Source organism: Lytechinus pictus, chromosome 7, assembly GCF_037042905.1.
Source record: "Lytechinus pictus isolate F3 Inbred chromosome 7, Lp3.0, whole genome shotgun sequence".
NCBI lineage: Eukaryota > Metazoa > Echinodermata > Echinoidea > Temnopleuroida > Toxopneustidae > Lytechinus > Lytechinus pictus.
In genome coordinates this window covers 15,464,978-15,477,777 of record NC_087251.1, presented here as the reverse complement: position 1 = coordinate 15,477,777, position 12,800 = coordinate 15,464,978, and the positions used below count along the sequence as shown (strand labels likewise).

Sequence of the window (12,800 nt, the reverse complement as noted above, 5' to 3'; positions counted from 1 at the left end):
ATGTTTTAGATATGTAACTGTGATGAAATATTAAATTCAATAAAGTTTATTTCTCTGTTTATGCCGAACCATGTAGTGTTGCTGTCTACATTCAACACTCAGCATGAAGGAATGCATTTTGTGGTGGGGCTCACTTTTGAGCACAACTGTAAATGCAGATATAATGTAGGGTATGACCAACTTGCATGCATTTTCCTACCAACCTTACATTGCATTGCATAGTTTTCTTGCTTTTCTTTCTATTTATTAGATGCATCCAGATTACTCTTATAGCATTTGAAAAAAAAAAATGTAATTTGTGTTAAGTGTCTGGATTTTGATGACTCCACAATATAAAATGTATTTGACTTTGTTCTATATCACTACCATTCATTACATGTAGAAATTAATTTTTTTCTTCTCTTGTAGGTGCTCAGATTGATGAGTCTACATCATTAGAAGACATGAGAGGCGTCTTGCAGGAGGTGTTCACACCAGAGCTAGCCCATGCCGCTTACATTCCACTCTGTCGACTCACAGGCAGGTCCGTTCAATGTCATTTATTTATGAACAAGTCATTTCAGATTGCCCCCTGAGCAATTTAGCCATTCGAATGAAAGTCGCTAGAAGACTTGACAGTGTCTTTATACAGGGGGTGTTTACAACATAGATAGCCCATGCTGCTTATATCCCACTCAGTCGGCTAACAGGCAGGTCCATTCAATGTCATTAATATATTAATAAAAGAAATGAGAATTATGAGAGGGATCTTATAGGGGGTGTTCACACCAGAGCTAGTCCATGCTAATTCTATACCACTCTGTTGACTAACAGGCTGATCCATTCACCTGCCTTACTTATGAACACGTAATTTCAAACCTCCATTGATATGTTTCTCTTATTTTTCTGCTTGCATTAAAATCAGTTTAGTGTCACAGACAACAACACCTGAAAACAGGTAGACTAATGTCCGACTTTTTATATAATTCTTTTCTCTTTCACATGAATAATATTAATTGAAGCTTTTGAATTTTCTTTCAATTCATGTAGTATTTACATGGAGAATATACTAGAAAACCACGAGCAGATCTGGGCTTTGTCTAGTAAGCATGAAAAGGCCATGTCTACCCAACTTTCTCCGACTATTCAATCCCCTTTCTCTGACGACGGAAGTACAGCCAATAGTCCTGGTAAGTAAGGTTATGGAGATGTAAATATTTGCATTTGATAGATCAGTTTTAACTATATGATGATGTAAGTCTATATTTTTCAGTTTCAAGAATCAGAACAATCAGTAGAAAATTAGTTGTCACTACCCATAGTGTACATCAAGCTGCTTTTATAGGAAGATACTGGAACAACTAGCAAATAAATAGCCTATAACTAATGAGAAAGCCCTGAATCTGGTAATTAGCCATTCCTCTTGATGAGGAAATATCTAAAACAGAATATATAAGCATATTATGCCTGCATTCACACTCTTCTCTAGGTAGCCCTAGATATTAGTCATTAACTGTATTAAAAGAGCAAGATTGATTTTAGAATCTGAAACTTACCTGCAATTGATTAGAAGATCTTTGCATTGCTCCCTGTGTCACATTTTCAATGAATATGATTATCAGTATGAAATAAATGAGCGTACTCTTTGAGATTACTGCATGAATTACCAAAATAATGTCATAGCTTCACACTTTGAAAAGAGTTGATGAATTCAGGTTAAGAAAAATAAAAAAGCTTCAAAATTTTAGGTTAGATTTTCTCATGACTTGTTGATCATAATCTCTTCATAGGTCGGGGGTAATTTTAAAGAGATGCTTTTCATTTTTCAAAGTTCTTTTTAGCACAAATAATGTGTTGAAAAAACAGTATATTTTGAATGAATATTCAGAGAAAACATTTCATGCATTAGGTCATAGAGGAATAAGGATGTTGAACTAGACTGAAATGGACATTGAATGTTTTATTTTTAATAAGGGTTGTGAGAGATTGGAATTCTAACACACCTTGCATATTTATTAGTGATTGACAGTTAGTGTACATTAATATATTTTGTTTTTGCAGTCTCATATTTGAGTGAGGAGAGATCATGGTCATTGTCTGTACTGCCAGGTATGATATCATTAATGAGATTTTGATGAATTTCAATTAGTTGATTTACAAAACTGGTTCTCCAAAAATCACACTCTTTTCACATTCCATATTAAAAATTCTCCATCAGTTGCAGTATTTAAAATGTTTTAAGAATCACTTTGTCAATCATTACTACCTTGGAGGTGCACATGTTTGTTTGTTTCTTCATTGTTATAATTTAGATAACTTTTTTTTATTAAGATTAGTTTATGGATATTCTTGCTTTGCTGTGTAATAGATTTCTTGATATGAATTATTAGCAAGCCAGTCCATTAAATGTACTTTGAAACACCCCTATAAGTTATCATATCCCTATCCTGTCTCCTCTTCTAGATCAGACAGCAGGGAGCCTGGGCACCGGGAGGAGTGGGTTTGGAGGTCACATGACTGTCATTGGGAACAGGATAGAGCCAGCCTTCGGGGGAGAGGAACCCAGCCCTGCATTGAATAGTAACAATGGTCTCGAAGGAAAGAACGCACAGCAGGGTGAGGTGGACACAACCATGAATTCAGACACAAGTCCTAGGTGATTATTTTTTTTTATCAGAAGATAAAAAATCAAACAATATCCATGCTAGCAATGGGAACAGGGAGAGGGGAAGGGAAGGGGGGGGGGAAGAGAGTGAGGGAGAAAGGTAGAAGGACACACATAGAGATATACATTGTAGATAGTGAAGATATGGGAAACGTAAATATCTCATAAACACAAGAGCAGGGGCCTGTTTCATAAAGGAGTTACAACTGTTTTAACTTTGCCATTATGGCAACTACCATGGTAACAGGGCTCAGCAGCCAATCTTAATCAAAGTATCCATGGTAGTTGCCATAATGGCAAAGTTACAACAGTTGTAACTCTTTATAAATCGGGCCCCTAGTCGGGTCACCATTTGTGTGTAAAATATGAACATCTCTATGAACACCTCCTCCCAGGTAACAAGGATTAATGCCTTCAAAGGGTTCTATCTTCTTTGTTTTAACCCCAGTTCACTGAATTACACAGTCACTTTTCTACTTTTGTATCATGTCACTACAACTTGAAGCTGGATATAGACAAGATATTCATATTTTATTTATCTCTATTTTGATAGGATGGAGATGAATAAAAGCAAAAGAACTCTGAAGGGTACCTGGCTTAGCTACTGGGAGCAATACTTGGGTGAGTCACTACAATCTATATTCCATTTGATCCTTACGATCAGAAATTGTAATAGCATTTGATATGAACATTCAAATTCCTAAATATTGGTATGAATACTGAAATCGAAGTTTCAGACTATTTCAAGCCTCCCTTTAGGAATAAAAGCAAATTCAATTCCAAAGCAAAATGACGTAATCATCGGCTGAGCCTTTAAGATGATTTGACTTTACTCCAATCTCTAGGCTTGCAGTGAGGCAGGATTCTAATTTTAGTATTCCTAGCATTTTTGCCGAATATCAAATGAAATAATTTTACTTCTTGCTACTTTATTTATTACAAAGTGTGATTTGTTGAAAATCATGTCATATTGGATCTTTTAGTGTGCGCTGGGTTGTAAAGCTCATTACTAGTTTTGGCGGGGAAGAAGTAAAACTGATGAAACTGATGAAATATAGTGTCAAATTATTTGCACCATTAGTCCACCAGCTCAACCTATTGACGATGTATGGCACATCATAAATATGCAATTCATTTTTCTTTTTGTATTATTTTTGGAATTTGCAATGATTTCATGTTGTGGAAATACATTTATTTTATTTGAAGATACATGTGCGGGATCTGAATTTTAAAACCTGTTTTACAGCTCAATTGACACGAGCTATGTACAGTCTCTCAGCACTTCATTTTACATTCATCTGGAAGATCCTTATTTAATGTGTTCTTTTTTCTTCAAATATTTCAATTTCCTACAGCAAGAGAGGATAAAGACAACTCAATGCACTTCTGTCAAATCAAACTCCAGACATTCACAGGTAAGTACCCTGTCTTTGAATGTAGTAAGAACTTGAATTCACTCTGTCTTGATATTTCATGGGAAGTAGATTACAATTCAATGATACCAGACTCTGTAAAAAAACAGTGTAAATCACTGTAACATCCCTACATAATTGGGCTTGGCCAGTGTGCTGTATATCTGATCAATCAACAGATATTCTGTCACCCGATTCAGGCAGTTTGAGATATAGTGCAAAGAGATAATGAATTAATCTTCCCTTGCGAGGAAACACAAATTGTAAACTTATGTTGATCATAAAAATTGATACCAGTCTATTAAATGGAAAAGACCTTCGAATGGGTAATTACCTGACATGTACTCTGTATGAAATTTCTCATGAAAGATAATGACCGGAAACCTTAATTGAACTCATTCAAAGGAATGTTGCCACCTTTCATTTCTGATGCAAAGTTGGTGTAAGGGAGTATTGCAAGAAACTTGCTATTTATTACAATAAAACTCAACACCATTCAATCATATCATATTTCTAGATATATTATATGAAATAAATTATTATCATTAGTACAGTATCATTATAGTTATCTTCATCATTATCGTTTATAATCATTATTTCCTTCATTGTTGCTGTTGATATCATTTAATTTGGTATAATTATTATGATACAATATTTTATTATTGCTATAATATATTTATGATGATGTTTAGCAATAATTGTAGTTAATATTAATGCATTATTCTCTCCATGTAGGACATACCAACGGTGTAAAAGCCCTGTGTATGATGCCCAATGAGAATACTTTCCTGAGTGCTAGCAAGGACAAAACTGTCAAGATCTGGTCTCTACGTAACTCTGGTGACGGCTCCTCCAAATCCAGCTGTCAGCTGACCTACCCTCATCACCGGAAGACTGTGTTTGATGTCAGGCTTCTTGAGTCTCAGCGTCTTGTGGCTTCCTGCGATGGCAACGTCCATGTGAGTTTTAGGGGATGTTGCAAGCTATAAAGTTATAATCAGTTGTTGAATTTGTGATAGACCTATACATTTTGTCAACAGCATATCCTCGCCATCCTAAGGCTGTGTTTAGAGATGTTTCTCGAGTCTCGACATATTGTAGCAGTGTTCATGTGAGTAAGGAGAGGTGTTGTGAGAAACTTTTGCAATCAAATGCAAACATTAAAGTAAAGTTATGATAAGTGGATCAGTTTTAACAATATCCTACCCACACCTATATAAGATCATGAAGTTTTTGAAGAGTCTAATTTTCTTGTGAGTTTGAAGGAGTATTACAAGAACCAGTTTGCAATCAGTTTTAACTACCGCAATGTATACTCTTTGTTGCAAGCAAGTTATAAATTGCAAGATTGATAACTTTGAACTGCGAATATTCTTATGTTTATTAACTAAATGATTTATACAGTATATTGAACAGGCTACCTTTTCCCGTTTTGTTTAAACCCTCCTCAGGTGTGGGACCCCATCAATGGAGCAGCAGTTCGTGGTTATGATCTGAGTCGGAGTGCACCCAGCTGCATGGAGGTGATGCCTGCCCCTAGCCCTTGTCTAGTGGTGTCTTCTGGAGATTCCAGTGTCCGATTCATTGATACCAGGCATGGCGGTATCCAACAAGAGATCAGGGTTGCCTCAGGGCCACTGGGTAAGCCCAAACATTTTTTTTTAATCATTAAGCTATATCAAAAGATGTTGTTTACCCTAATTTCAGGTTCTTGCCCCTTCCCAATTTTCCATGCATAATAGTTTGTGTGCATGTAAGTGTGACTATCTTACTACACAGCATGGTTTGATTTTGTACTTTTAGGAAACTTTCACCAATACAAGACTTATATGCTTTTCAAATTCCATTTTTTTCCCCTAACCCTTGGGGGGGGGGGGGGTGGGGTCATTTAGCCCCATCAATTTTCTGGTGTTAAGCTTAACTTACTTTGGTCTCAGACTAAATTTCACAAAAGTGGGCTAGCACGGTATTATCTTGCCATGCTAAAAAGCAGGGTTGGATGACTTATTGCGATGCTATTAGCTGTAGTCTGAAACCTTACGTTAAGTATGTGCTGTGTTGAAAAATCATTGATATTCGATTTGAGGGTTAAGGTGGTTTAACCCACCCAGCTCATCAAATTATATCAGGTTAGAAAGACATTCTGAACCCCCCCCCCCCTCCCTCAAAAAAAGGATACTCCAGGGGTTAAGAAATGTTGCTAGTCTGAAAAGCTTAATCCTTGCCTATTCTTTCTTAAAGGTTTGATACGTTGCATGGCTGTCAGTCAAGACGGCTATACCATAGGTGTAGGATTCTCATCAGGAGTTCTTTCCATGGTGGATCTTAGGACTGGATTACTGATGGGAGGATGGAGGGCTCATGAAGGCGAGATACTCCAGGTGAGAGGGAGATAGAGATGGATGGCGGGAATTATTAGTGGTAAAAGAAATTTAATATAGGAAAAGGGGCAAATAAAATAGATTAAGGGAGTGGAGTGAGAGACATGGGTGTGTCCAATTAGGATAAAGATACAGGGACTGATCAATGAGGGTAGAAACTTTGACTTACAACAAACAGCTAAAATGATTGAGAGATAAGAGTGTGAGGGTATAAACAGCTTCTGATGATTGATTTTAGCCATCTCTGGGCTCAATGTGTCAATGGCTAATCTATACTTTTTTCACCTGTCGTAGCAACAGTTATGAGCCATGCATTCATCTTTGTATCAAAAGTATGCATGATATTCAAAATTATCTAAAAAGTCATTGTCTGACCTAGCAACAATCATGCATTCATTGAGGTTTAGTGTCCCACTATTATTAGACAAATTTCTGGAGGTGATGCACATATTAATAATTTGTTTTGAGTACTAGTAGACATACCATTGAAATTCAAAGTAGCAGAGGGTGCCATGTTTAGCCATCGTAGGCTTGAATACCTTTTTGAACTGGGGCCCGTTTCATAAATGACTTGCAACTGTTGTAAACTTTGCCATTATGACAACTACCATGGAAACCTTGATTATGATTGGCTGCTGAGCCCTGTTACCATGGTAGTTGCCATTATGGCAAAGTTACAACAGTTGTAACTTCTTTATGAAATCAAGACCAGGGTCCTTTATGAAACAGGACCCTGGTCTTGATTCATGAATGCAATGCATGATAAAAGATCCTCACCTCTTCTCTTCTATTGGAGGATAGCACTAATGTCTATTGTCAAACATCATGTTTATGCATGATATTTGGGAAGTTAAACCATGACGTGATGATTTCTTCACTAACTATCAAAAAGTTAGCTTATCATTTGCTGGGGTATATAAGAACGACTTTGCTTGAGGCAGTGAGCAAGCAAGGCCAGTGTGAAGAATCCCAAATAACAGCATATGACTAGTCATGTGATGATGTGCCACATCAACGTAACAATAAACATGCATAACACAAGATTCTACAGCACCTCATAAACTTTATGTTGTATGCTGGCCTTGTTTATTATCTATTTGTCTTTTTTCAGCTGGCACGAATAAGTGATAGTATGCTAGTGGGCTGCGTTTTCAACTCAGAAGTAATTTATGCTAATTAGAATTGAGTCGAACATCCAAGTGTCCAGTGCATACATAGTTATATATATTTGCTTTTTTTTGTTCTTTCATTTTGATCAAGAAAAGAACCCAAAAAGCAAAACAGGTTCAATTTTAAGTCTTAAAGATGACATTACAATTTGCTTCAAGTAATTTGAATGCCATATTCTTGTGATGTTAATAGATCTGCAAACTGAAATAAATCTTTTAGAGTCAAATACATTTTTCCTCATTTTATTGATAATTTCAGAATGGCATTGAAGTTTGTGAAAACTGTTGGGAGAGGTTTTTTCTTGCCAGTTAATCCTTACGTTGCATTTTTCAAAATAAATGTAGGACTAGGGCTTAGAAAGTGAAGTCTTTCTGTTTCATGAAACTTAGATATAAAGCACTAAAGTCTACTGTCACTGATACTGTTCATTTGGCATGTGTTCAGGTCAACAGTAATTGCAAGTATATTATTGATGATTTTGAAAGTCTAAGCCCCTTTTTCCATTAAACGGTCATTGGTAGCCATTTTTATACTAATGAACAGGTATAATTTCAGGTTACTTGGTCAAGATCATATTGGATACCAATTCATATTTTTTTCACTTAATCAAATTAAATGAAACCTGAAAGTGAGGTTTCATTGATATTACATAAGAATGTTTCTCTAATGTTGAAAAATTATTCATATGTTTTCGAAATCAGCACTTTCTGCTCCATTAAATTGTGTAATACTTGCAGATGGTGGATTTTTCTTTCGTCATTGATAATGTATAAAGAAGATGAAATCATACATTCCATGGTAGACTTGTCAAGCTCAGATTCTACATCGGGGGGGGGGGGGGGGGGGGGTATTTCATGGATCAATTGATTTGAACTGACTCGTCATAAGCCACTGAAATCCTTGCATCTGATTGGCTCAGAATGAAAGTCATAAGGAGGCGCGATAGCTCAGTCGGTAGAGCGGGGGATTCGTATTCCGGTGACCCCGGTTCGATTCCCACTTGGTGCGCTAGTGCCCTTTGGTAAGGCATTAATCCTCAGTACCAGGTCCTTCGGAGAGGACCTTAAGCCATCGGTCCTCTGGTTGCTTGCTTACAAGCATTCATGCTTTCTTAGCAATCAGGTAAAACAATTTGATTCATGAAATGCCTCCAAGTGTCTATCCCACACTCTCACCGGGAGTTTTCTTTCGTGTCGAAACCTATCTGTTTATAACTGCCTTCCAGTAGTTTTCATTCATTGGTATTTATTGATCCTTTGTCAATTTCTTCTCATTCTTTATTATTTTGTCCTTTATCCAGATTAAGCGTTACAACAATCATACCTTTCTTACATCCTCTGTTGATCACACGATGACTCTCTGGAAGGAGGATTCAACCAAAGTTTGTCACTTTCGAGGTATGTGACTATATTCCCCCTTATTACTTTTAACTATCTGATTTTTATCGATAAGTGAAGTTATGCAGGTTACTTTATTTCAAAAATATGTTAATGTCCAATAAAATAGCAGTGGTCCTCTACTGGGTACTATGATCACACAACTTTTTGTGTTTTTTTCCCCCCAATCAGATAAGAGTATGTTCATAGGTAGAATGGCTAGCCATCGCTTCTATGCTGTGAAATGTGAATAATAGTGAAGCAAGGAATCATAATCTCTGTGTGCAACATTAATGTACAGGATAGAATTAAAGAGGGGTAGCTGCTTGAAAAACAACATATACCCTTTTTACACACGCTAAAATTTCCTTAACCCCGTACTATAGGTGGGGCTAAATTGCCATTTAGCCCCACCTATAGTACGGGGTTAAGCTTAGCCCACTTTCTTTTTACACAGCATTTTTGCAAAGTGGGCTAACCCCACCTTTAGTACGGGATTATTTGGCCCTGCAAAAAAGCAGGGTTATCCCAGCAATTGCGGTGCTAAGAGCGATAGTACGGGGTTAAGATCGCTAGTGTAAAACGAAAGTGGGCTAAGCTTAACCCCGTACTATAGGTGGGGCTAAATGGCAATTTAGCCCCACCTATAGTACGGGGTTAAGGAAATTGCGTGTGTAAAAAGGTACGAGTGAAGTAGTTGTACTACGAATGATCGACAAAAACCACTAGTCCGGGGTTAGCGAGTTTCGTGTGTGAAAAGCAAGCATTCCTTATCCGGGGTTAGCGATAACAATTTGGCATGTGTGAAAAGGAAAAAAAATAGTACGGGGTTAAGGATAGTACGGGGTTAGCGATAGTCCGGGGTTAAGAAAATCCTGTGTAAAAAGGGTAATAGTTGCCGATGGGGATGCGAGCTTGAAATATATACATATTTGTTTCTATTGCCTTGAAGGTGCTGCTGAGCCTATTCATTGCATCTGTATCTCTGATGAGCAAATACTCTCTGCTACATTTGGTAATCGTATCGGCATCCACACAGCAGTTAATTCCCAGGTGAGAGTTTCTGCATTATAGCCCGTCGGGAGCAAAAGAAAAGTAAAATAAGTATTCAACTTTATTGATTTACACAAGGGTATGTGTTCAAAGTATCATTTCCCGCCTATTAGATTGTGTGATTTAACTTTCTTGATAGGAGGCATGTTTCATAGGGTTTGAGAAAAGTGAATACATGAATAATTTTTCAAAATCTGTACGATATCTTCTTGGTGTCCACCATCCTTTAAAAAATATGTATATGTTTGGAAGATACCAGTAATCAACATTGGACAATGGCAGTAGGCCATTCATCCTGGTACAGCATTGTGATAAATCAAAAGCTTCAACCGACCTTAGTTATTTGAGCCGAGCTTTAGGTTGGTTTAAGCTTAAAAATTGAATCTATCATTCCCAACGGATGAAAGTTTTCTGTAGCATTTTGAAAGTTCCAGATGTTAAGAAGTTTGATTTTTGTTGGATATTTTCCATGCTAACTTATACACCCTTTTTCAACTTAGTTCAACTCAATTGTTAATCAGACCTTCTTGACAGATCAAATTTAAACATGTGATATACTTGATTGATGCTAATGGAATTGTTTGTGTTTAATTACAGGCCAGCTATTCTTGCTCCAAGCTACGATCGGATTCATTTAAAGGTGCTATTGGTGCCATTTCGGTTCTACCATTGAATAAACTCATGTTGGTGGCTTCGGACAATGGAAGTATTTTCTTGTTAGCATGAAGAGAATTTTTTTTCCACTTAGTGTCCAGTGAATTTATTCTAGACCTTCTTTACAGATTTGTCAGTGTAATCATTAAAGGGATGGTCCGGGCTGAAAATATTTATATCTAAGTAAATAGAGTAAAATTCACAGAGCAAAATTTTAAAGTTTATCAATATTTTGTGAAAACAGTTATATGCACAACGTCATGAATGTTCATTAGGTAGGCTGATGATGTCACATCCCCACTTTCCTTTTTCTTATGTCATTACATGAAGTCATACATATTTCATTTTTTCATGTGTGAATGTGTCTCCATTATGATGAAATAAGTTGCGGCAATAAATTACTAATGCACCTCATCAGTTGTCAATCAAATTGTATAGTTCTTGGTAATTTTTTTTTTAATAAACCTAATTTCATATAAATACAAAAGAACAAGTGGGGATATGACACCATCAGCCCACCTAATGAATATTCATAAAGACATGCCTAGAATTATTTCACCAGAATAATGCAAATCTTTAAAATTCAATAACTTATAAATATTCCAGCCTGGACCATCCCTTTAATTAATGTTTGATCCTAAATGAAATACGCACACTTTAAAAGTAGGACCGAATTTTATATTTTGTAAGCAGAGTTGTAGACTGGAGTTTGGCTAATTTATTAAAAACGCATATCAGTACAATTAGCAAGCACACCTGATTGGAATTTTTAAACTGCACGTATGCTTATTATGATAAATCTTACAAAAAAAGGTTCTGAATGCAAAATATAGTACTAGAGAACTGTTGCCCCCCCAACGTGTTTGGCTCATCCATATGCATACCCTTACTTTTAAGTCTTGGGCTATCATGTAACCCAACCATTCGAGAAAAGGCCCCCAATGTTGCGTCCATTATACCGACCCTTTGTATATTTGGCTTGTTTATAATTTTCATCAAACATTGGGTAAATTTAGGGGTCCTTTTTTCTTGAATGGTCTTATTCATGAATCATTCAAAAAGCATTTTGATGTGATGAAATGCCACAGTAGTGCAATAATGCTTAACCTTTAACCATCTTTATCTCTTTTCCTTTTTTTTCAACAGTGAAGAAAAATTGATCACTGCATGAATGCAAAACAAAGACCTTTTAATTGCAGTCAGATATTCTTTTACATAACACTGATTGAAATCTGAGTCAAATGAAAGAATAATCTCTCATGTGGTTTTCAAGTGCAACTCGCATTTTCGAGGATTACCATCCTTTGAGTTAAAGTCAAATTAGTTTCAAATGGTGCAATTGCTTTGCTATGACGTCATTACGACTACTGGAATTTTATAAGGAGTTGAACATGGGTATTCATTTAATGATTTAGACCACTCGTAAGGTGACCTTAAAAGTCTAGTTTCAGGCCCCATTTGGATGAAATTTACTATGAGACCATGGAGGTAAAAGAAGAAAGGAGTATCATCTTACTTGTGCCACAGTAGACAGGTGATTCATTGGACTTCTTTTCTTTTTTTGCAGATTGTAGACAAAGATTCCTGCCTCACAATGTCAGACTTTCTTGCCAGTCACCAAATAACAAGGGGAAATTCTTATACAATATGTCTCGTAATCAAATAAGATTGGAAATATTCCCAATTACTTTTCGCATGAAACTCGCAACATCACCGGTCGCCACCAAAATGTGCAGTATACCTCTTTATTCATGAAGCTACCCATTTCTAATTTTCAGTTTTTACTTCATTCTTTTTTACCTCCATGATTAGACCTAAATCATTTTTTTTTACAAAGGTCAAGTACACCCGAAAAAAATGTTGACTTGAATCAATAGAGAAAAATCAAACATAACACTGAAAATTTCATCAAAACCTGATTTAAAATAAGAAAGTTAGGACATTTAAAGGTTCCCCTTTTTTTTCACAAAACAGTTCTATTCACAACTCATTGACATGTAAATGAAAAATTTGATGATGTCCCTCACTCACTTTTTTATTGTTTTGAATTATACAATATTTCAATTTTTACAGATTTGACAATAATGGGTGATTTCAAGTTCAGTGTTGA

General features: G+C 36.2%; 1 protein-coding gene across 1 annotated transcript in view; it reads left to right on the top strand.

Annotated features, from left to right (window-relative positions):
- LOC129264894 (WD repeat-containing protein 81-like) overlaps positions 1–12,541 on the top strand; it is a 38,240-nt gene extending 25,699 nt beyond the window's left edge. The window contains exons 15-26 of the mRNA XM_054902854.2: positions 409–523; positions 1,030–1,169; positions 2,041–2,088; positions 2,443–2,635; positions 3,198–3,265; positions 4,000–4,059; positions 4,792–5,015; positions 5,508–5,697; positions 6,298–6,437; positions 8,908–9,004; positions 9,936–10,036; positions 10,634–12,541. Of these exons, the coding sequence (XP_054758829.2) occupies positions 409–523; positions 1,030–1,169; positions 2,041–2,088; positions 2,443–2,635; positions 3,198–3,265; positions 4,000–4,059; positions 4,792–5,015; positions 5,508–5,697; positions 6,298–6,437; positions 8,908–9,004; positions 9,936–10,036; positions 10,634–10,762 (1,505 nt within the window). The 3' untranslated portion in view covers positions 10,763–12,541. The remainder of the gene's footprint in view (positions 1–408; positions 524–1,029; positions 1,170–2,040; positions 2,089–2,442; positions 2,636–3,197; positions 3,266–3,999; positions 4,060–4,791; positions 5,016–5,507; positions 5,698–6,297; positions 6,438–8,907; positions 9,005–9,935; positions 10,037–10,633) is intronic.
- Positions 12,542–12,800: the final 259 nt, after the last annotated feature.